General features: G+C 49.9%; 1 protein-coding gene across 1 annotated transcript; it reads right to left on the bottom strand.

Moving 5' to 3' along the window:
- Positions 1-1,233: 1,233 nt before the first annotated feature.
- On the bottom strand, positions 1,234-25,524 carry boc (BOC cell adhesion associated, oncogene regulated). Its single transcript, XM_080020644.1, has 18 exons — positions 25,370-25,524; positions 14,258-14,386; positions 13,693-13,965; positions 9,158-9,307; positions 8,359-8,502; positions 7,906-8,199; positions 6,910-7,182; positions 6,523-6,794; positions 6,236-6,401; positions 6,036-6,104; positions 5,206-5,415; positions 4,655-4,830; positions 4,322-4,544; positions 3,756-3,941; positions 3,439-3,650; positions 3,188-3,276; positions 2,661-2,809; positions 1,234-2,351 (listed from the first exon to the last, which is right to left on the bottom strand). Exons 2-18 carry the CDS (start codon positions 14,367-14,369, stop codon positions 2,182-2,184), a joined length of 3,168 nt encoding a protein of 1,055 aa, XP_079876770.1. The 5' UTR covers positions 14,370-14,386; positions 25,370-25,524; the 3' UTR covers positions 1,234-2,181.

Genomic DNA, 25,524 nt, shown 5'->3' with positions numbered 1-25,524 from the left:
TCAATTTTTTTCATTCAAGCGCCGTGTTCACTGCTCCCTACTCACAACATTACAAAAATCTATGTTTTTGCTCAATTAGGGATAAGTCAGTGGGGGGTGGGGGGGAGTATTTATTTATTATTATTATTATTATGTTTTCCAGCAATTTCATATTTTCCTCCTGTTGCCTCCTGGAACAGTTTGTACCAAGGGATCTGTGCTCTGTTGTTCTGTAAATATTCTCTTGTTGGGTTTGTTGTTCATTACCCTTTAAGGTGTATTTGGGCTCATTTGTATTGACCTATATAGTGCGCCACATTTTCTGAATGGTGTTCGGAACATGGCCACAAGTGGCTGATACCTTGGTTAGTCTGCTAAATATTGAGCAAGTTATTAATTGTATTATCTCGGCAAGTGGTGGCAGAAAAATCCCCTGGTTTCAGAAACCAGTCAACACAATGTCCTAAATAGGAGCTGGTGTTCTCCATGGTTTACATGCTCACAGATGCAATATATCACCTTAGGGTTGTGTCTTCATTGTGAATTTTTTTTTTTTTTTTTTTTTTTTTTTTTTGTAATTTATTTTCTTCGACTTTTTATTATTGAACTCTAGTTGAAGGACATGTAAATGCAGTTTATTGAAAGAGACAAACATACATTTTGATACTTTGGTCAGACTATCTGCTAGAAAATAAATAATGTTTAGAACTTACATTTACTGTAACTTCAAAGAGATCATTTCTGTTCTTTTTTTGGGGGGGAGGCACAAAGTACCCAGAAATGTAATTTACTAACTTATATCAGGTTTTACTGTACATAGTCCATTTCCTAAGAGCTATTTTGTAAATACCGATGTTTCATATAAGAATTCTTAGAATGTATATGTATTTGTAAATACAAAGTTGATTAATAAAGTTTATAAGGAGAGTATGTGTGCGGGCGTGCGTGTGCCCATGATCTGTTCTGATGTAACTGTTCTCTGTCCTATCATCACTAATAGCGTGCAGTCATGTGATGACTAAATGGATATGAAATTTCATATGATTTTAAGTTACAGTACATCTGTAATTGCTGGCCATAAAACTTTAAAATTATAAGTCACTAGGAAACTTGAAACCGTAAATTAGTTACACACAATTGCAAAATTTGTTGACAATCATGGTAAACTGTTGTTTGAGACAATAACCACATGGTATACACACGTCAGTTCGCCATAATTGCACAGAATGGAAAGAATGCACAAATGAGCCCGACTGATTTCATAAGCTTTATTTACATGCAATAGTGCTCCAGCATGTGTAACCATGGCGATGGCTACTCTTTGAGGGGAATAGTAGTAGTGCGGGGGGGGGGGTCTCCTTCATCTTGATTGCAGAGGCCTCAAAACGGAGGCTAATACTTAAGCACCATTCTGAGGGAGGAGTAATACTGACGCCCCTCACTGAGCAGTCTTTTGGTGACCAGCGAAACAGTAAACAGTGAAGTGGTTTCACTCTCGAATCAAGTTCAGCTTATGTGTGACTGAGAACAAAAAAATATTTCCAGAATCTCTCCCATTCAGTGATTAAAAAAAAAAAAAATCAGGATCCTAAAAATAAATAACTATACAATATATAATCTCTTTTGAACACTACACTACTGAAGCGGAATGCCTTTATGTTGCATACATGTGTTAATAGTTTGTTAATGACGCACAATGCATGATACATTTGTGTTATTTCTATACACGGTGATGGGTGGATATGCGTGCGTGCAACTTGAGACTGGAGAAAAAATCAAAAACCGGTGACGGAACACAACGTGTCAAGGGAGCACCAAAAACAGTAACAGCATCAGGATGATCCAAATGGTCCCTTCGTTTCCCGGGCTGGAGATAAGACGGACGAGGATCTGCGAGGAATGAGGAGTGAAGAGAGGGTCGAAATCCCAAGTGCTGAATTAAGGAGGAAAAAATCCCCCCCTGTGATTCAAAGTCCCCCACAACTGTCTTTTCCAAAGGGAATAATATCTCAGGCACGCCCCCCTGTGGTCAAAGTAGCCGGGGGGGGGTTATTAAAAAGGGTCCTTTTCAATATGAAAATAAACCTATGTACAGTATTACAAACATATTTATGTACAAAAGCATAAATATATAAATAACCGATACAAAAATAAATATGATCTCTGTGGTTCTCTTGTTGTCGTGACTATCGAGTGTCTCTCTCAGGCGTCGGTCGATTCCGACGTCTCGGCGTCCCCCAGGGCGGCGTCGCTCGGGAGGACATTCACTTCCCGCAGCGATGCATTCTGGGACTGTGGCGTCGTGGCCGCCGACGATGACGACGCCGTGAAGTTCCCCTCGTCTTCCAGGGATAGGAGAGGAAAGGAGGGCTCTACGTATCAAGAGAAGGAGAGAGAAAAATAGTCTACATTCTAGAATATAAATCCACAAATATTTACTACTATTCAAAAGGGGAGATATCTGCATTTAAAAGTGTTTTTATCATTCCATCTCTTCAGATTTCTTAAGACCAAAACGAAAACGTTAGCGTTGATAATTATTTGGACTTGGCATCATTTAACGGGCAGCGTAACGCAGGTTAAATGGATCGAACGTTCTCCTGATCGCTTCTGCCAACTGCAGTATGAAGAGGTGATTTGACGAGATTCCGCTCCTGTCAATGTTGGTTTGGACGTCGTACCTTTCGTGAGGCCGTCCTCTGCTCTGTCGAGTCCATAAAAGTGGGTGTCGCCTCCCGGTTCCTGAGAGCTGATTGGCTGATGGGACGTTTCCAGGAGTTGGAGGGTGGAGTCGTCGGGTTGGCAGAGATGCTCGAGATGCTCGGGACCGCTGAGGGTAGAAGAAAATTTAGATAAATATCCCTTATCTAGACAAAAAAAGACAACAAAAAAAAAACCCTCTGCTTTTCGCATAAAGCAAGCAAACAGGAATACTTGGAAGTTGTATATTTTTTTTTTCGTTATTTTTACTTTTATTTTTCTGGCTATATATTTTGGCGACACCAAATCAAAATGTCTCTTCGCAAGAGTTAATATTTTATTGTAATTAACTGACTTTTGCATGTGACAACAGTCATTATTAACAGACAGCCCTGTTAATAGTGACTGTTGTCATGGCAACCACTTCTCCAGCACATTACATAACTGAGCACATTATCACATACGCATAACATTATAATCAACGCTACAATTGATGCATCATTAATACCCAGTGGAGTAGTGGTAAACAGGAAGGTGTCCGTTTGACAGGGTCTGTGGCAGCAACGTGTCACATTCCATGTCACAATCCACCTCCCCCTGCAAAAACAAACAAACAAAAAAAGAATTTAAAAAAATTATACACGCACACGCACACGCGCACACTCACACTCACACACACACACACACACACACACACATTAAATAAAGTGGCGCAAGGTTCTAAATCAAGCATGGGCTGAATAAGGATCCGTGTTTTACCTGGTGCAGTCCAGGCAGGCAGTGCATGGGGTGGTGGGCTTTGCCGTTGGGGATGTATTCTCCACTGGGGGTACAAACGGTGTGACGAGGGGCCAGATGGGGGTCCAGGGGGCAGTGACCCACCAGAGCCAGCCCATGAAGAGGGACCATGGTGTACTGGCAGGAGGACACCGGGGCCGTCACGGCGGGGAAGCACAGGTCCGACGTTTGTTCTGAAACGAGTGCGAGGTCAAATGATGAATATGATTGAATAAAACGCCGAGACAGGGGGGAATAAAAAGAGCAGAGCGAAGCACAAAGTCGTCCCCTCCACTCACTCTGCTTGGCCCAAGCCCTCCACAGGCAGAAGGGGATGAAGGCTACGATGATGAAGACGAAGGCCCCCAGGACAACGCCGACGATGAGGTAGGGCAGGTCGCTGGGGCGCGGCACGGCTCCGCCCGGGTGCTCCGGACCCTGAGGCGGGGTCTCCGAGGGAACAGGACGAAGGTAGTTGAGACGAGCTGTGGAGGAAAAGGAAAAAAAAAAAAAAACAGAAATTAGTTCACTGGAAACATAGTAGGAGTCATTAAAATGGATGGATATTACCAAATTCTTCTATTTTTTGATACTTTTTCAGGTTTATTGCCAATTTTTATATTTTCTCATGAAATATTAGGTTTATTGCACATTGCCAATCTGATCTATTTCTTACTTACTTATTTACTTTACTATAATTATTGTCCATTTTGGTATGTGAGCTGCAATTTCCCCCAGAGAAGAATCCATCCACCTATCTTATACACATTTTGGAACACATCTTTCATTTTCCACCTGACTATGAATCGGAACGACTTTTCCATCTGTTAAAAAAAAAGAAAAAGAAAAAAAAAATCGTCCTTGCCTTTGGTTTCCAGGATCACCACGTTGCCGAACTCGCTCTCGCCGCCCTCGTTGAAGCACTGCATCTTGATGTCGTACGCCGTCTCGGGCTGCAGGTCGGTGATGGAGTGCCAGTAGCGGTCGCCGTCCACCACGTCCTTCTTGTAGTCGCTGTCGTTGTCGCTGTCCGTCGGCCGGTAGTAGATGTAGAAGCCGTAGATGGGCGTGTTGTTGACGGGCGTGTACTGAAGAAGGAAAAATAAACAAATAAATAAGTATAAAGGAGGAATTATTTCGAATTCAGGCCACAAAGCCTCGACTCCTCCACCCCTCTCGTCTCCCCGCCGCCACTCACGGTCCACTTCAGGATGACGGTGGTCTCGTTGATGGCCTCGTTGTAGGTGATGTACGGCCCGTCCACGGGTCGCTCGTTGGTCCGGCCGCCCACCACCGTGTAGGCCTTGGACGGGGCGCTGGGCGGGCTGGAGCCGATCACGTTCACCGCCACCACGCGGAACTTATAGGACGTACCTGCGGGGGGGGGGGACGAGCTTGGTTACCAAAGAAACGGCGCCGTACGGAGTCATAACGCTCGAGTCCGAGTTTGCCTCGTCTTTTCCTTTCTGTCGAGCGAGTGAAACGTCGATTGTAATCTGGTTATGTTTTGACTGATTGCTGTAATTACTCAAATGACTATAATAAGGCTCATTATCCTGATGAACATGAGGGTGGGTTGGGGGGCGGGTATGGGCGAGCAATTACAGAACACAGGGCATCAAGCCTTGTGACGACAGAGGACCACAAACTACTCCCACAACACACAGAGAAAACATGCGGTCGCTCGTTTGCCTATGGCTACGGGTTACTTCTCCGAGCAATAAGTACCCGAAAAAAATTTCCCCCAACCTTTCTCCAGGCTGGTGATCTCCACCGAGAGCCGCGAGGGGGGGATGTTGGCCACGGCGGTCACCCAGTCCTCCCCGGCCTTCTTCACCTTCTTGTACTCCACCCGGAACGACTGGATGGGGAAGCCGCGGTTGCCGCGCGGGATCCACGTCACGTACGCCGACGTCTCCGTCGCCGTGGAGATGGTGGGCTTGTCGGGAGCCTCGGGAGCTGTTGAGGATGAGGTTGACGCGTCAGGGCGGGGCGAGGCGGCACCCGTGGGCGGGGTTACACGCGCACGCACACACACACACACACACACACACACACACACACACACACACACACACACACACACACACACACACACACACACACACACACACACACACACACACACACACACACGCGTCTGGGATCCCGGCTACAATCAGAAACCGACAGTGCGGCGTGATGGAAAGTCCCGCCTTAATTATTGTACAATCCCACTTCATAGCATCACCTTCCACATACTCGCTAAAGCATATGTCCCCCTCCCAAAAAACACAGTTTCAGCATTTTTCTATTATCCGACTCTTTTCCAAACGGTGAATCATGACGGTAAAAGGGGCACGACAACACAAAACAAGATTATAATGTGTTAACACTTACTGAACGCTCATCCTTTAGTGAAAGACAGGAAAGAGATTGAGAAACATGCTTAGTCAGCGGAATATGGTGTTAGGGGTTAACAGCAATAGAGGTGAAACATAACGTAAGGGAGTAGAATTTTTTTTTTAGTTTTAGTGCATTTATTAATCATCTTTGAGGATGCTGTGTTAATAGACGCAGGATAAGAGGACGGGGCTTACGAGAGAGGCTGGGTGATGGGACAGCCGCCGTCTTCGGAGGGTCGTTCTGGCCCCCTGGACCCCTGCGGCCTGAAGGCGGGCAAACAACCAGGTCACATACTGACATCACGAGCAATTTATTTTCGCTCGGCATCTGTTAAAATGTCTGGTACCCATATTAGTATGTAAATATCTTGTTCACATTCTGTCAAATGCCGTACCTCTGCCGGTCCTGAAGGTCATCATGGCCGGCTGGCCCAGTCCCGCACAGTTCTTGGCGGCCATCTCCACCTCGTACAAGCTGTCCGGCTGCAGCTTGGCCAGCGTCAGCTTGTGGAGCGAGCCCAAAATGCTGCTGGACGTCCACTCCCCGAGAGGGTCGCCGAGCTGGAGCAGGAGGAAGAGGAAGAAGCTTAGCTGCTGTCCAGGCAGAGGCTGCAGGCGGAGGTACGTTCGTGGAGACACCAGCGTGTAAATAACCAGGTTTCGGTGCGAATTCCTGCACTACCTTTCTGTATTTCACCATGTACTCCAGCACCGGGGCGCCGCCGTCGTGCCGCGGCCGCCAGGTGAGCTCGTAGAGGTCGGCTTTTCCTGTTCGGGGCTGGCTCAGGATGATGGGGGCCTCCGCGGGGGAGATCTGCCCCGGCAGCTCGGAGCAGTCGATGGGCAGCAGCATAGCTCCCGTGGCCCCCGGCCTGATGGGAGCCTGCTCTCGCAGGACCTTGTCTGGGCTCAAGGGTCGCAAGATGGAGGGCAGCTTCCCACGGGATGGAATCCCTACAGACAAACAAATCAGAGTTTCCGATTGAATCGAAAGTCATTCCGGATTCAAAGGTAAAACGGGAACGGCCCGTCGCAAACTAAAGAGAAACCATCCGAGGAGGACGCTCACCGGTCGGCACGGTGACGAGGCGGGCGGCGGCCTGCGAGCTGCCCACCCCGTTCTCGGCCATGCACTGGTAGAGTCCGTCGTCCTGGGGGCCCACGTTGAAGACGCGCAGCATGTGGGAGGACAGGCGGTGGCGGGGGGACGGCGCGAGGGGCTGGGCGTTGTGGAGCCACACCACGGAGGGCGCCGGCTTCCCCCGGGCCTGGCAGCTGAACCGCACCGTCTCCCCCCACGACACCTCCTGCTGCTGCAGCTCCACGGTGACCTGGGGAGGCTCTGAGGTGGAGAGCGGAGAGAGAGAGGGGTGAGAGGCCATAACTGCACCAGCCAGCCCTGGTATACATGCGCACAGCATCTTTGTGTGTGTTCTCAAAAATTGCAGCGGTGCACATTTGCATATAGGCAGCCTGGCAGGGGGAGAGCAGGCCCGCTAGTTGATGGTTGGCTGCTTGTGAATCAGGGAGAGACGGAGCTCATTAGAGCTGCAGCGGCGCTCTGGCTTTAATGGAGGCCAGATGCGGCACGACAGGACCACAACACACGGCCTCTTTCTCGCTCTCTTTTTTACGCCCCTTCTCTCTCACACACACACACACACAAACAAAAACACATAAAATCGCTGTGAAAACAGTCATCTATAACCTAGACACACTCAATCAAGCCCTGGTGAGAGCAAAGACTGGGCTGCTCTGTTCCCAAAAAACCACCTCCCAGCCTTACTGTTCACACGCGCCTGTGCCAGCTCGCACGCCGCGCTTCTTTTTCCGAGACTGCCAAACAGAAGTCAGTCAAATTTTGACGGACAAAACCTGAGTCACGAAGAAAACCCCACAGCGTGAGAGGAAGTGGGAGTAACCACAGCGGTCCGCTGGACAAACGCAATCAAGCTAAATTAACTCCATTCCTCCCGACAGAGAAAACTCTGTAGAACAAATCCCCCGTGAGCTTTTTCAAAGTGACGTGAAAATAACCAAGTCGTAATCCCGTCTCCTCACGTACCAAACACCTGCACGTCGTACAGCACGGTGGCGGAGCTGGTGGAGCCGATGCCGTTGTCGGCGCGGCAGACGTAGGTCCCTGAGTCGCCCTCGCCCGCCGCGTCGATCAGCAGGTTGCTGAGCAGGAAGCGCGTGTGGTTGTGGACCCGCAGGTCCTGGCCGTCCTTGGCCCAGGTGACGTGCGGCGTGGGGATGCCGCTGGCCACACACTCCAGCACCAGGCGCTGGCCCTTGGTCACCATGATGGAGCGGGACGCGGGCGGGTAGATGATGCGCGCGGCCTCCGAGGTGGAGCCTGGGAAGAGGGGCCACGACTCGTCATTTACATGCAGATTTTCCAAGGAAACCAAATCCAACCTTTTCGATGCACGTTATCTCAACTATGACCTCATCATTTGAGGATTTCACTTTACTGCGCCTCTCTGTTGGTGACGTCATGCTCAAAGTGACTCACGGCGGATACGCAGGCGGTCCGCGGACGTGGAAGTCTTGACCTCCTGAGTGATGGGATTGTAAGCAGCACACTTGTAGGGGCCCTCGTCGTCCCGTGTGGCGTTGGCGATCTGCAGGTTCCCCGACGGCATGATGAGGTAGTTTCCTGCGGAAGTGAGACGGAACTTAAGTGTGATTTAAGCTTGCGGTCGGTCAGAAAATACATCCACGTGGAATTTGTCCGACGAAGAATTCGATAGTTTGGTTACTGACGAAAAACTGTAAACAACATCGAACCCCCGCAGCCACAAAAACACAACAAAAAAAAAAGAAACTCCTTCACTGCTGCACTACCACCCGCTGCCACAGGGGGGCGACCGGGAGCACGACCAATGCTGCTACCCAATGTGGTACTCATTTTCTGCACTGATAAGAGGCTCAGTGATATCAGTACAGCTCCCAGGCATCATCAGCAAAGCAGCCACAAATGACTGACGCCTTCCTATTCATTAAATGTTTTTTTGCTCAGATCATTTATGAATAAATGGTAGAAAAATAAACAAGGGTATTCCCATGTTTCAACATTCCCCAGATAACTCCCCCATCACCGGCGTTACGATGGGCCTGATAAACGCATTCCAGTAATTCATGGAGGGAGATAACAAACACAGGGAGAGAGAGAGAGAGGGGATGAGAGATAAACGCTGAGAGCGGAACAATTACGACAGATCATTATAAATAAACCATTACAAAGAGTTATCGGGGGTGGGAGTTATCGCGGCGAGGGAGATGCGCGGCCGAAACCGCGGCCTTGGGAGCACCTTTGGACGTCTCCAGCCACTCCTGCTTGACGCTGTAGCGGACCAGGGCCTTGGGCTGGCTCTCTGGGAGGTGGCATTCGATGACGGCCGTGTTCCCTTCGTCCACCTCAATCTCCTGCTGGTCCGCCTCGGGCTCAAAGTCACGCAGCTCTGCAATGAGGGAAGGTGACGTCAGCGCACAGCGGTACGAGTTCGAAAAACACACACACACACACATACACACACACACACAGCAAGTATCATTGTGAACACCCACTATAAAGAGCGCCGAAGCGTTGATTCATTGCACTGTTATTATTCTGTGCGTGCACATTTTTTTGTAATGACACACGGAAAGCTCTTAACTTTGTGTGTCTATCCAACGGCGCTTTCTCTGAGAGCACAAAGCCGGAAGACAATCTGTTCCATCAGCTCCTTGTATAGCCAAGAGGCCCAAGTGCGGAACTCCATTCTTAATTCACCCTGGACTCGGGGTGGGTCTCAAAAAAAATAAAAAAAATAAAAAAAATCAACATTTGATACCGTCGCGGAATTCCTGCGGCGTTCGGCGACACATTTTCGATCCCCCAGCGATTTACGTCTTCGATTATCATCCAGCCGCGCACGTACCGAGTGAACGCCGCGGATGTTCTCGTTGACAAAGCTGACCGTTCAAGGAGATGTTGAAGTTCAAACGTTTCGATTAAAAGCAGTGAGCGGCCTATTTGTGGGGAATTTCTGGGAGAAAGCATAGAAAAAGAAAATAATTTCTAAATAATTCACGTCCTGGCATCAAAGTCAATCAGGCCAAACGGATACAGCCTCCAGGTATCGGTATGGGTATCCCGTAAACAAGGCCTGATCCCTCCCTGGACTACAGTGTCAACCCAAGTGTTTGATCCGAACCCCAACCCGAGCAGCGGGTTTTGTAAAGCCGTCCTAAATAGCGGGACGGCCCCCGGAGCGGAGGCCTGGCTCTGCTTATCCGGGCTCAGGTTCTGTGGGAACGGGGAGTGGGGAGTGGGATTACCGGGGCCATGTGCTGCCACTCGGCACAGCAGACACACAGTCTGCACACGGCAGACACTCCCCTGACCCCTGACCCGTGAGCCCCCCCCGCACTGAGGCCTAAAGGCCGGGGTCGTGGGGGTCAAAGGTGAGGGGTGTCCATCCTCTAGAGTTTCAGGGAAAGATAACCAATTTGGTTTGGGGAGGAAGCAGCACCCGGGAATGGAGGCTCAGCGGGGGAGAGAACGCCATTTTAAAGACTCGCAGGGAAAGGGAAGAAAAAATGATACCGGGGGGGGGGGGGGGGGGGGCAAGGATTCACCGGAGGGGCGACGAGGACGACAAATGAACCGAGTTATCGTGAGGGGATCCAGCAGTGGGAAAAAAAATAAAAACTTCACCAAGAACCCAATTAAAAGATCTTTTTGTCGATTTATTCCTGACAAACAGAGCCGTCCTCTAGCCGTTCTCTGCCAAGGTGTTACGGCCCGCTTGCATTTCTTGGAACGAGGACTCTGGCGAACAGACCTAGACGCTGCTACACGGAGTCAGCAGAGCGGGCTTTGTGTACAGTCCAAAGCCAAAGAGCAAAGTGGATCTGTCTCCTGACGGGGACACCTCTGTGACACTTAGCAAACACATAGAGCGTCTTCAAGGGTCATGTGCATATCTTATCTGTTCACCATGCACGCTGTATCTGTGGGGTTTTCTATGGCTCTGGATGGGTTTCTCTATTGCTCTAGATGGGGTTTTCTACAACTGTGGCTCTGGATGGGTTTTTCTATTGCTCTAGATGGGTTTTTCTATTGCTCTAGATGGGTATTTCTATTGCTCTCGTGTTCTGGATGGGTTTCTCTATTGCTCTAGATGGGTTTTTTGATAACTCTGTGGCTCTGGGTGGGTTTTTCTATTGCTCTGTGCCTCTGGATGGGTTTTTCTATTGCTCTGTGCCTCTGGATGGGTTTCTCTATTGCACTAGATGTGTTTTTCTATAACTGTGGCTCTGGATGGGTTTATCTATTGCGCTAGATGAGTTTTTCTATTGCTCTAGATGGGTTTTTCTATTGCTCTAGATGGGTATTTCTATTGCTCTGTGGTTCTGGATGTGTTTCTCTATTGCTCTAGATGGGTTTTTCTATAACTCTGTGGCTCTGAGTGGGTTTTTCTATTGCTCTGTGGCTCTGGATGGGTTTTTCTATAGCTCTGTGGTGGTTAATGGGAGAGACAGGGGGCTGAGACTTTCCAAGACAAGTGCCCCAATCCCAAAACACACAGGGAACTCTGCTCGGCTCCAGCCGATCTCGTCCTGGCTAGACGAGGACCCTGGGACATACCATGCAAGTGTGTCTATCCATGTATGTGTGTGTGTGTGTGTGTGTGTGTGTGTGTGTGTGTGCGCCACGTGGGCGGAGCCACTAAAAGAGGCCTTGTGACGCTCCATTTGCTAAATCAATCAGGCCCTGTTTTTACAGCCACCCCCCGCCTGCCCTGCTCCTCTCCTCTCCTTCCCACCCCTGTCCTTCCGTCTCCCGCACTTCTCCCAAATTCCTCCGGTTACACCTTCTACACTCTCCTCCGTCCCGCATTCATAACAGGAACAGCCCTGCATGGGTGCGTCTCAGGTGTGCGCGTGTGCACGTTTCCCAATGTGCGCGGTTGTGTGTGCGTGTGTTTGCATGTGCAGATTATCCTGCTGGCCCCCGCGTGACGTGGGGAGATGCAGGATTGATGGTATTTATAAAGTGAGTCGGACCTCCCAACAGACTGCCTGGCAAGGCAGGGCGTCTTAAATATTTCTGGAGAGGCCGTGCATTCATCATCTTTATGTGCGGAGGCGGGAGGCCTGTGTACTTGCACACATACGTAGATAGATATTGTGCGGAGCTTTATTCGTGGATGCTCTCTCCCCTATCTCTCTGTGTACAGACAGAGGAAGACTGAATTGTCAACAGAGGAATTCGAGCAGGGAGTTTTAAATAATGCCAAAACAGCCTGGTCCCAGTGGGATGGAGACCAGACAGATTCTTTATTGTCAGAAAGCAGGGAGGGCCTCCAGTCAAACTAGCGCACACACACACACACACACACACACACACACACACACACACACACACACACACACACACACACACACACACACACACACACACACACACACACACACACACACACACACACACACACACACACAGAGAGCTCTTGGAAGGAGGCACGTACATACTAATACACACAGACAAGCACACATGCTCTGACACCCCATGAAGCAATTCCTTTGGCGGTCTGGGGGCAGGCTTGGGGGGGTTGGGGGGGGATCATTATTAAATTAGGAAAGCTTTTGGAGGGGAGGCAACAGTCTGGCTCCATATGTTGTTACCTCAGCATACATAAATCACCGCCTATCAATGACATTCAGGGCCTTATGTACATATGGAGGTTTTATCCATAAAACACATCTCAGACACATTCAAAGCGAAAAGAAAAATGAGCGAGAAGAACCACGAAAAACAAGGGAGGGGAAGAAAGAAAGGAGAGCGAAAGTGACAAAGTGAAAGATAATGAGAGGGAGGGAGGGGAGCGCCTGACAGAGTGAAGAGTGAAAAATGTGTGAAAAAAAAAGGGAATGTGTGTGTGTGTCTGTGTTGCTGCATGTGTCATGTAACACAGGACTTCAAGGAGATGGAGAATGTGACACGACGCCTCCTCTGGCGTACGAATCCTGTCTCGACTGGCCTAAAAAAACCCCCAAAAAAAACGCCTCCTCTTTCTCGTGCTACCGGCAGCCCAGCGCATAGATGCCAAGCAACGTGCGCGTACAAAAGAGTGGCGACAGTGTTTCCAGCGACTCATCCTCTTTTCTTTGGTCCCGCCCCCGTCCCACTAACAGACAAACACCCATATCTTCTCCCTCTTGCCTAACAGGCCTCTGCCCAATTACAGGGTCATAACTCGCGGTGAGCCCTGCTGTCGACCCCCGCCAAGAGGAATGTGGTGTTGTGGAGGACAGAGGAGCCAGAGAAAAGGGGGGGCCCCCCCCAGTCACGGTCCCTAGAACCTACTCCGGCTGAGCCCCCCCTAGCCAGCCCCAGGGTTCCCCTGCCCCGCTTTGGCTCGGGTTACGCCATAGCTCAGAGCCCCCATCGCAGTTTAGTTCCCCTGGTACGTATCAAATGCAACCCTGGCGTTACACTTAAAAAATGTCAGCGTCTAGAATAATTTACTTTCAGCTGTCAAGACGCCGAGGTGGCCTTAAGCCCCCCCAAAAAAAGCTGCTACGGAGCTTCTACGACAGCTACTCAGAACTTCTATAACCCATAGTGGCCACTGTTTTGTTGTTAATCAGGGGTGTGTCTGTGTGTGTGTGTGTGTGTGTGTGTGTGTGTGTGTGCGCGCAACAGTCTGTTATGGTGGTTTCTCAACTTGTTATTGAATAATTCCACTTAACACCAAGATATAGTCATAGTCATATTCATCATAATATGACTATGACTATATCTTGGTATGAGAGTTGAACATTCTGCAGAGCTGGTTATGTTTGACCGGACACTCACTAGCTGCGGTGACGTTGGCGGGCACACTGGCCAGGGCTCCTGCGCCGGTGGAGGCCACACACTGGTACCTGCCCAGCGTCAGGTTGGACAGGGCCCGGATGACCAGGATCCCGGGCCCCAGCACCACGTCCGCACCTGGCTCCGCCACCTCGCGGCCGTTCAGGCGCCAGCTGATGTTGGCGCCGGGCGGCAGGGCGCTGCAGCGCAGGGTGACGCCGCCGCCAAGCTTCTGGACGACGGACAGGGGCTCCTCGGTGAACACGGGCGCCTCATCTGAGGAAATCACACAAGGCTGGAGTCAGTAACGTAAATACTATAACTCGGGCAACTTTTTCCCCAGTATAATGATAAAATCGTGTTTATGAGTCAAGAGCACAACATGTAACCCGGCATTTGAATTTGTTTACATATTGAAAAGCTGAGGAACATCTCTCAAATCTCAGGAAGCCAAACCAATATACAGAGAAACGCGGTTGACCACAAGAAAGAGAAGAATAGGAGCAGAAAAAAAGGGAGATATTATCAGATGAATAAATAAGAGTTTTGAGTTTGGCGGCAGACTCACCAGAGACGGAGGCGCAGCTCTGCAGGCAGCACAGAAGTACTGCACCCAGAGCGCACAACACTGAAGCCCTTCTCTTTTTCATCCACGGATTCCAGTCTAGAGTTCCAGACATCTTCCATATATTACCCCCTGAAACGGACAGAGAAACACGGGAGGGTTAAGAGTCATTTAAGGCCCTTTATAAAAAAAAACGCTCATTACGAACCCACGTCATTGCCAGGGTCACACACACACACACACACACACACACACACACACACACACACACACACACACACACACACACACACACACACACACACACACACACACACACACACACACACACACACACACACACACACACGATTGGAAGCGGCAGCTCCGGAGAAAACTCCAGCCAGGTGAGGTGAGGTGAGCCTGTGCCCTCCTCGGCGTTGCTACCCTCAGCGAAGCCCGCCCCCCCGCCCCCTCCAGACACAAATGAAGCCTTTCTTCTCCGTCAGCCCCCATTTCAACCCCTCCACCACCACCACCACCCCACACACCCCCAGCCCGCTGTCCTTGCCGCCCGTACCTGCATCCATCAGGTCTGTCTTCATCAAAAGAGGCGCCTTCATTCTGAGAGCCACAACCTGACCTCCCCGCCCCCCACCCCACCCCCACCCCCACCGCCGCTCAGGTGTAACTGATACAGGTAGAAGGGTCGGGGGTAGGGTGGGCAGGTGGGGGGGACACACAGAGGCTGCATTCAGCGCTCGGCACAAAGAACAACTAATGACAGACAGAGGAGGAGGGAGGGAGGACAGGGGAAAATATTAGTGTAAATGTCACAGCGGGGAGGGGGAAAGAGAGAGAGAGAGAGAGAGAGAGAGAGAGAGAGAGAGAGAGAGAGAGAGAGAGAGATGGTCAGTTTATTAAGAACTGATGTGAAGGGAGGAGGCCAGGGGAGGAGGTTGGGGGAGCGGGGCGCTTTCCTCTTTCTCCCTTGTCGTTCGCTGCCAAGTCTCCAAAATTCTTTCCTGTCAGGTTAAACTAACAACTTCCCGTCAGGATGAGACGGTGGTCCAAGAGCGTCCATACTGAGCCGACCCCCACCACTCCTCCCCCTCTCTCCCCCTCCCACATAAATACATACATATAATCCAAAATTGTGCATATTCATGAGATCATGTGCTGGGTTTGGAAAAGCACGGTTTTCTCACACATGTTGGTCTCAATCTTGTTATGAGGAAGGAGCGATTTAGGACTACACTACACACACACACACACACACACACACACGCACGCACGCCAATTGAGTGGAGCAGAGAATGGAAACTATTACAGTTGCAGCTTCATCATCTAACGGCACCAGAGAAAAGGTTTCGGCTGCCAGGAACATTTATTGAAACAAATAGGCAGACGGGAAAGCGTCGTCCAGGCGGCTACGAGGCGAACTCGCAGGCCGACGCGTCGTAAAGTAAATAGAAGGAACGACTGCAGCGTAGCTTCGCTCCTTCGACTTGAACTCGTTGGCTTGTTTGTTCTCGGTAAATAAGCCGGCGTATTACTGGCAAACTAGAAGCCGACACCGCCGCCCTTTGTGGTTTGTGCGGCTTCAGGGTCCATGTGGACACGCGCCTGGACGGCCGCCCGTTAGGGTGCACATTTATCTGTATCACACACCTGTCCCGGCTGAACCCTGATGGAACCTGGAATTGCACGCAGTGGGACAGTCGTAGGACCCAGCAGGATAGCACGCAGGCGCACACGCACACACACACACACACACACTAAAACCTTTCTACAACCTTTTTACAACCGGCCACCACAACAACAGCAACAGCAACAAGGAGGTTGGTGGAGGGTCTGGTGATAATAAAGCCCTTGCACATCAGTACTCCCTGCGAAAAGCAAAGCAAAAAGAAAAGCTTTGTACCCGGGGCCCTTCGGTCTGATCTATTAGTCAGCTGGCTCCTGTGTTTACTTAGCAGTTACCCTGCCTCAATTTTAAAACTTGGCCTGACATCTATGTCCAACCTTTTTCCATCGACTCGGAGGGAAAACACAGAGAGAGAGCGAGAGAGCGAGAGAGAGAGAGAGAGAGACAGAGACAGAGAGACAGAGACAATCTACCTCCCGGCCAGACTGATAAAAACCAGAGCGGACATACAAACAGCAAAGCCCTGATTTATGAGCCGACGGCGTGTTTGTGTTTCTGTGTTTCTCTGTGCACGCACGCACACGCCCTGCTCTGCACGTCGCGACCAGGAAAGCGCGGCAGAGAGACCGCTCTGCGGGAGCCAAAGGTGGAGGTTGTGCGCAAAGCGTATTTCTGTCCCGGCGTCGCATCATACGTGCAGGCGCATGCGTTTTTTTGCTGTTTTAACGGTTCCATTCATCACAGATGCGGCAAAACGGTGTCGAGGCATGCGGCCAATGTGCGTCGGTATGCAAGCTCCATATATGAAGCGCAGCACGCACGGGGGCACCCCGGTGCCACACATATCTGTGCGTTTCGGAGCGAGAGTCACTTGATAAAAGTTCATTGTGAGCGTGCTAAGTAAAGGAGCCGAGGCCCCTGTTCTCCGCGGGCCGCCACCGGCCCCATTGTTCCTCTGCCTCCGTGGATAAATTCATTTTGACAACCCTGCTAATTGGATAAAATCAGAGTGGAGCCTCCTCCCAGCGCTCTCACATTCCATCTGCTTTCTGGCATGGACAGGACATAAGGGGGGGCTGGGCGGGCGGGCGGGGTGGGGAGGAGGAAAGGAAGATGGAGGGTGGCAGGGTAGGATAGTAACTCCTTCTGACTGAGCTGGGCTGTTGAATATTTATCACCCCCTCATGCCTCTCCCTCCATTTCTGCTCCCACCCCCCGTTTTACGTCCTTTTACACTCCCGCCTTGCCCCCACCCCTCCTTCTTCTTCTTCGAGGTTTTCCAAACACCACAAAACACCCCCACAACCGCCACCCCCACCTTTAGATAAACACATGCGGTGTCAAGTGTGAGGAGTGCCGGGGTTCAACTTCCCCGCTTGGGCCCGCGGCCCACAATGCCGCACTGCATAGCTGCCATGCGGGAGGCCGGTTGCCCCTGGCGACGCTAACAGGCAGAACGCACCTTAATAGAGTGGAGAGTCATTGTAAAGCAGTGAGCCGGCGCACTGACAAAGACCCCGTGGACCCCTGGAGAAAGGGGAGACGCTACTCTGAAGGGTCCGGGGAAGAGCTGATGGGCCCCGCTCAATGGCCACAGAAGAGATGGGGGGGGGCTCAATGACCAAGAGGTTCCAGAGTAGGGTGTAGAGAGATTGGAGGAGGAGGGCGGAGGGGGGTCCTGAATGCTTTTAAGGATTGATGTGAGATGGGCGAAGGAGGGTTGTTTTTTTTTTTTTTTGGGGGTTGACTGAAAAAGCTGAACGGGGACTCAAATTAATAGAGGGGATGTCAACTGGCAGGCGAGCAGGAGGAGAGAGCAGGGCCCCCTGTCAATGAGCGGGTGTGTTTGGGAGAGAGCGCGCGTGTGAGAGAGCGCTGCTGAATGTCCCAACATATTTTCCCCTCACTCCATCAATCTGTTTTGCTGGCCTCTCAGTCCGGCCGGTCGGGGAAGTGGATGGGGAGAAGCCAGCAGAAGGGCCAAACAAACAGACGCCACCGCACGGTCCGCGATTGCCGTCGTCCCTGAGCAAACAAGCTCCGGCCGCAGGCGGGGATGTTCGACGGCAATGTCAGGGTGTTAAAGACACGTATCGATGGGGGCCCGTCAATATAGGGATGGAATTTCATAACGTATCAACATATGTCAAAATATCAGCTTAGGGAGGTGCATCACATTGGTGTACCTGTACTGCCTGTATCATATAGGTATCATATCCAAAGAGAAATGTATTGACTGATTTCTAATTAAAAACCGGCGAAGACAATAATACTGAACTGTTGTCCAGTCCAATGGGAGTGCACCCGTTTCGATCCCGACAATCAAGCGTTTGTATGAAACCAGAGTCATTGGGATTTACCATTTGTTTGTTATTCAGTTCAACAAATCCTTTGGTTTTCTCCTGCTCTTCAGATTTCCCCCGGTACTAAACGCAGGCCGACGGGCGGAAAAACTTGCGGCGGCTGGTGTCATTTAATTATCATCAAGGCTAAATTCCTTTTCCTTTTTCGGAAAAACAGCCGCTGTCACGTCCCACTATGGTGTGAGAAAAGCGGCAACTTGCATTGCCGCCTGTTGCTGCATGGAGTAAAACTATAAATAATTATATATATATATATATATATATAATAAAGAAAAAAAAACAGTAAGTTCAAATGGTCACATCCCACCCATCAAACCATTTTTCGGGTATTGTCCAACGTGGACGGGCACGGAACAAAGCCTTCTGGAAGCTTCTCTTGGCACGCCACGCCGTCCAACAGGTGGAGGAGGGTGCGGTGGTGGGGGGCGGTGCATGACCATAATCCCCCACTTGAGACTCTCGTTCTCATGCCATAACGTCAGACATCAAAAGCATCCGAGCGTCTCTAACGAGGTGGCGAATCCCAGCGTTCCGTCCAATACGTACAAACATCCCCACCCACCCCGCCCCCGCCGGACGCTAACGAGCCGCGCAGCGTTTTGGGGATTAAGCAGAAGGATCTGGACCGCCATGGAACAGAGGGAAGGGGGCAGCGTTGAAATCAATTAGGCACCGCTGCATTTGCATAATTTAGATAACAAGGCTGAATTAACCAGAGAGAGCTAATTACCGTTCCAGGGCTTTCACACACACACACACACACACACACACACACACACACACACACACACACACACACACACACACACACACACACACACACACACACACACACACACACACACACACACACACACACACACACACACACACACACACATTCCTGGACCTGGCGAGGGACACCGGTGAGCCCACCAGCGCCATGAGAACCAACCGGAGCCTGGACTGGGGTGGGAGGGAGGGAGGGAGGCGCGAGGGGATCGGTTCCACGGAGCTCGAAAAAAATAAAATAAAATACCCCACTGTATTTATTTCTACAGCGAGCATGAATGCACAGAAACACCCTATGAGCTCCACAGAAATGAAACGCCGTGCCAAAACATTTTTGGTTCCAATATCTCCAGCAGAGAAAGAGGAGAGAATTCTGTATGCGAGTGAGTGTATGCAGGTGTGTGTGTGTGTGTGTGTTGAACCTCCCGGGGGAAAGCGACGGTTTCTGAGAAGCTTTCACAAAGAGCCAAGAGTTTTAGTATGCACTCACACAGCACCTAATCATTCCCATACAGCACTGCGAATTCTCACTCACACACACGCTGCTACTAATGTAACCAACCCACAACCATTTTTGTTTCTCACACACACACACACACACACACACACACACACACACACACACACACACACACACACACACACACACACGTTATGAAAACCTCAGGAAGTTTCTCCAACACCCGAAAAAAAGATGCACTTACATATCTACGCACGAAAAGAGATAAAGAACAACCCCCTACAACACATGCCACACATATGGAGAAAAAAAAAATCGAAATCATATTTCTGCTTATGAACAGCCTGCCCCTTGTTTGTTCCACGCAAGGAGTAGGTGGGAGGTGGAGGGTGTAAGGGGGGATAGAGGGAGAAAGGTGGAGAGGGGAGGGGTGGAGGGACGGAGGGAGGGAGGGTAAAACAGGGCCCCCAGCTCCTTTGGCAGCTCATGCATCAGGGTGAATGGAACCAATTATAAATCAAGAGCAATTTCTCCCCACTATTCAGCAAGAGACAGGAGAGAGCGAGCAGAGAGAGAGAGCGAGAGAGAGAGAGAGAGAGAGAGAGAGCAGAGAGAGAGAGAGAGAGAGAACTGGAGAGATGCAATGGAGAAATAGAGAAGCATTATATGAAAAACAGATATGAGAAGGCACTAGAAAACTGAGATACGAGCAGAGTACCACGGTGAGATGGCGGTTGGGGAGGGGAGCGTGAGGGGGGGGCTGTACTGTTATATGAAAACCAGGCACGGGGACGGGGACGGGGGGAAAGAAATCCGAAGACAAGACAGAAAACAGATGAGTCGGGGTCAGAATTACAATCCCGAAAGGTTGAGGAAAAAAAAAAAAAAAAAAAAGAAGAGCTGTAAGGAGATTTGGAGAAGGAATTGAAGAAAAGCAAGGAATGAAGCAGGAAATTGGAAGGGGGGGAGAGAGAGAGAGAGAGAGAGAGAGAGAGAGAGAGAGAGAGACGGGGGAGCTCTGGACGGAGCCGCTGCAGACGGGATACTCCACGCAGATTACTCCACGCGCGTTCCTTAAGAGGGGAAACAGCTGGAGGAGCCGAGTTTCAAAGAAAGCTCTCGGTTTCAGTGGCAAGATTTAATGTATGTGAGCATGTGTGTGTGTATGTGTGTGCGTGTGTGTACGTGTGTGTGTACGTGTGTGTGTGTGTGTGTGTGTGTGTGCGCGCGCGTCTCCGCTGTGTACTTTGGACGGAGCAGGGGGGGACTGGCCAGCTCAGCGCTGGAGCTCCACCATTTGTGCCGTCAGTCAGAGGACGGCGTCTCTTTCCTGAGGCTGTGTCAAAATCATAAAAAACAAAATCTCACACACGCAGACAAAAGAGCTCTGTCGATGGAAAATTCCAGTAGTTGGATCCTCGGGGGCCTACTAACTAACTAATCTGGTGCCCGGTGATTTATTCTGTCGAATCATGTCTTCTCCTGCCAGGTTGACATTCTTCCATGATGAGTTTGTCTCTCTGGGGCAAAACTTTATGTCTTATTTTCGGTTAGGCCCTGGAACGGGACGCGCAAATTTTACAGTTTTGTTTTTTTTGTTGTTTTTTTCTTCTCTCGTCTTTTTTGTTTTTTTTCTGTTTCCCTCACAACCGCACAGATACTATTCAATCATGAATTTGGACGCGCATTTTAAGGCATATGCTGAAGGGCTTCAAAAGAATAGTGTGAGAAATAGAAAATGGGAGGCTGAGCGGGAGCGCGAGAGTGATAAAACGCGATGAGGAACTTCAATGGCCAGCGCGTGTGTGTGTGTGTGTGAGAGAGAGAGAGAGAGAGAGAGAGAATGATCTATAAGAGGGTGTCTGAGTTGCTCTTGGCTCATTTGAACGCCGCCTAATCTTTGTCCAAATATCGTCTTTGCACACACAAGGCTATTTGTCTACACACACACGCTGCTTACTCACCAGAGTCTGGAGTTGATCAATGATCTAACAGCTCGGCTCACTCTGCAAACAACGCAGTGTGTGTGCGTGTGTGCGTGTGTGTGTATTTGCAAGTTTAATGCTGTCAAGCCAGGAATTGTGTGTGTGTGAAAGGGAAGGGAGCTAACTTTATTTATCCAAATTAGGAGTTTAACTTTTTTTATTTTTTTATTTAAGTACTGGAACAAATCAACTTGAGAATTTTAAAGACTTTGCACAACCTTTGTTAGATTTTTTTAAGATACAGAATGGAGATTGTGTGATTTATTTTTGTGGGGGCGGGGGGTGCATTCAATTGTAACCATGAAGTGGAAACAGACATGAAACGTTATTATAAATCATAAATAATCTGTGTACAGAAAGGAAAATCTGCAGAGCATGCGTCTTTTTTTCCCCCCTTCCTAAATCTCTCCATCATCCATCAACTTCCCACGCTTTCCAATTCATTTTTTGTCCCTTGCTCGTCAGCCCGAGTTCCCCCTCCATCTCCGTCGCCTTCTTTATTAACCCGGCCAACTGTCAAAATTCCCTGTTGCTGCCTCCACCAAGTTCTGAGCCCAGCATTCCTCCCCTCCTCCTTTCCTCCCCTCCGCGGCGCTGGCTGAAAGAGAGGAGGCCGGGGGGGGGGGGGGGGGGGGGGGGAGAGCGAGAGAGAGAGAGAGAGAGAGAGCGAGGTATGCGGTCCCCAGGGGAGGGAGACTGACCCTGGCCACCTGCTGCTCCAGGTGTCCCTCACTGGTGCTCCATGTCTGACTGGACACAGAAACCCTCCAGGGCCCGACGCCGTGGTCCTGGCCAGGGCCCACAATCTGTCAGGGGACTAATGCACCGTATGTCAACAGGCCAATAATGGCAGGACCTCCAAAAAAAAAAATAATAATAATAATTATAATAGTAATAATAATAATAATAACAATACAGGCAAGACAGCCTTATTTGGTGAGGAGTGAATCGCTGGATTATGGTTGCAAACTATCCAGGCAAAAAAAAAAAAATGAAATATAAGCCACACACACCCCCCTCCCCCAGACCCTCAGCACCATCCTCGACAACAGACACACACCCACACACACACACACACACACACACACACGATAACATGTGCTGCATTTGAGCAAAAAGCACAGTTTTCTCACACACATTCGTCCCAATCTTGGAATCTAGTGAAGGAGTGATTTAGGACTACACTCGCAGCTCACACAAACACGGCACCGTGGAGATGGTTCAGTGAGAGGGACCGATTCTGGAACTGAGTGACAGGCAGGGAACTCCAGGGTGACAAGATAATCCCGATTCGGACAGGAGGAACTATCAGTCATATAAACACACGCAACGAAACCTTAACCACACACACACACACACACACACACACACACACACACACACACACACACACACACACACACACACACACACACACACACACACACACACACACACACACAGGCCCTTAAGATTTAGCCTGCAGGCTGTTTTGACTACACGAGTGCACCCACTGTCATAGAGATGAAAGTGTACCCTCAGGAAGGATCTTTTTTTCCTCCTTTTGTCAATTAACACCAACGTTACACCCTCTAAAAAAACAATATACTTTACCCTGCACCTCCGACAGAACTGGGAAACTTTGTAAAGCAGATAAACAAGGGCTGATGTGAAAGCAATAGCAATCAATACGGAACACAGGCCAGTGATCTGGGGAGACATTAATTCCTGATCCAGAGAAAATTATTTTCTAGATCATATCAAAACACCAGTAGAAATATATTCATTATAATTCATTAATTACTCCAAAATGTCTTACAGTTATTTTTATGATACATAATAAGACTGCTGCTTTGTTGTGAAGCAGGCGTAAAGTTTGAGTAAAGTTTGTTGCCAAGTCGGTGAATTCTGGCAAATGTGGCAGCCTAACAATCTCTTAAAAACCCTTTTGGCAATTGACCCGACGACCACAAGGTTATATTTATACAAGTACATTCCGGCACAGAGCTGCCCACGGACAGGGCTGCGTTTCCCTCCCGTGCCTACACCAGCATACAGAACAACGCAATTACATTTGGGTTGGTAGTTCAAGTTTATCATGGGTAAGCAACCTAAAATATTGGTTTATTGGCTGTTGTATGATATGACTATGATTTTGGACGAATACCTTAATATCCATGATGTGATGATATTTTGGGGACGACTATTGACGCTTTCATAAGATATTTACACAAAATAAAAATCGGAGAAACAGATATTAGTAATGTGGGTATTACGACCACGCAGGTAGAGGTGTTGTGGAAATGACAATACTATACTGTAAGGTAGCCTGCATTACAGTTCAGTAATGTGATAACATAAAGACAGCATTAAACTATATTGTGATATTATGATAACCGATACGTCGTACGGCGTCATATCATAATATTGCCGGGGCCCTCGTTCTTTAGCGACCCAAGAGAGGTCGAGGGACGGTGAATGGCAGCAGAGATAATCAGTGTAATCAATTAGTGGGGCTCTGATCTAACCCGGCCTCCAATGGTCAACAAGCTCCGCTTGCAAAGAAAGAGGCTCCATCAGACATTACCAAACCAAATTATGTCTCATTATGTCAGTGGGGCCCTAATTGGAGGAGGAGGCCCGTTGGCCTCGACTTTTAATCCAACTGACACGGATTGTGAAGGAACAATCGCCCCCTCTCGATGCCGGGTCTGTCGCCGCCGAGGTTTCCACCAAAACCGGTCGAACTAAATGCAATCCAGATAACCCCAAAAAAAAACGACACCTGGGGGGGTGGTTTGAAACTTGAGCCCCCTGCGGCTGTTCCTCGAGCCCCCACCACCACCACCACCACCCCCCCAGGGACGCAGCCCTCCAGTGCTCATTAGCAGCCCTGGATTAAGACAAACATTTTCTCATTAAAACCACCTCTGAATGAGAGGAGGAGGGTGATATGAAATGCACCCAGAGAGGCTCTTGACAGCCGGACAAGACGCTGCATTCCTCCGCATTGATGCCTCATAATGGCCGAGCAGCTGTCACTTTATTACAGGGCCCTAATTAGGTTATTCTTACACTACTAGTTTGGTTTGGTGGTGAGGGCGAGGAGGGACGGGAGGAGGCGGTGGGGGGCTTCTGGGGGGGGGGGGGGGCGGTGGGGGGCGCACAATTAGTGGCGTTATAGTTTGCGTCATGCGCGTAATGAAAACCACGGTCACTCCATCTCTGGGGCTAATAAGGAAAACAAATGTAAGGCATGGAAGGGGGTGGGGTGGGGTGGTGGTATGGGCTGGACGTTTTGGCAGAGCCCTCTCGTGTCTGTTTTGTGTTAGGCTGGAGGCTGAGGCCTGCTAAACACCGACACCTTCCCCACGCGAAACGCGCCGCGTTACCCGAACCCGCAGAGACGCGCGTCCGGCGCAAGACGCGCAGAGCCCGTCGCCGCACCGACGGCGCCGTCGCGCGAGAAGAAGTTTTGCGGGAATGCGGCGGAAAAGGAGACTATACCCCGGGAAACTATTAGCACGGGGCTCCTGCTTCCCCGTGAACGGCGGACTAACTTCTTAAACGAAGTCGTAAAAACGCAACTTTCTACCCCCTTATTAGGTGGTCGCGTCCAGAACGCGCGCGGTGGAAATAGAAATTGTAATTTGCTCCGAAAAAAGAAGTTGTCGGACGTCACTTTGGGTGAGAAACAAAACAAATGCTGCTATCAAACTACAGCACCGACACGCAACGGCACCGTCGTTCAATCCGTCTTGACATGAAAGCCACTCATTCGCAAACGACACCGCGTGTTTTGGGGGGGACGCGCACCCAGCAAAGCGCTTTTACAACCGATTTCTAACTGTGTAACGACCCCATCCGTTACTCCGTGACACCGATCGCGGAGCAGCGCAAAACACCCACTACTTCTGAGTCCAAACTCACCCAAAACGCTGCGTTTGGTCGCGATCTTCTCCTCGTCCCTCTCCTCGCGGCGGGTTTAGTCCGGAAAAACAAAAACCGCAACGTCGTGTCTCTCTTTCCCCCCTCTCGAGCCCTGGCTGCTTCGGTAATTTACTGCGATGCCACCGACATTTTCT

The sequence above is a fragment of the Zeus faber genome (genome assembly GCF_960531495.2).
Source record: "Zeus faber genome assembly, chromosome: 19".
NCBI classification, from domain to species: domain Eukaryota; kingdom Metazoa; phylum Chordata; class Actinopteri; order Zeiformes; family Zeidae; genus Zeus; species Zeus faber.
This window is presented reverse-complemented; position numbering and strand designations above follow the sequence as displayed.

What these genes read in the sequence shown, in the direction of transcription:
- boc (XM_080020644.1), bottom strand. Translation starts at nt 14,369, where the DNA reads ATGTCTGGAACTCTAGACTGGAATCCGTGGATGAAAAAGAGAAGGGCT. An exon ending in GTACGACGTGCAGGTGTTTG is followed by an intron (nt 7,183 to 7,905) that starts GTACGTGAGGAG and finishes TCTCCACCTCAG; the next exon opens with AGCCTCCCCAGGTCACCGTG. An exon ending in AGAGGACGGCCTCACGAAAG is followed by an intron (nt 2,352 to 2,660) that starts GTACGACGTCCA and finishes CTTGATACGTAG; the next exon opens with AGCCCTCCTTTCCTCTCCTA.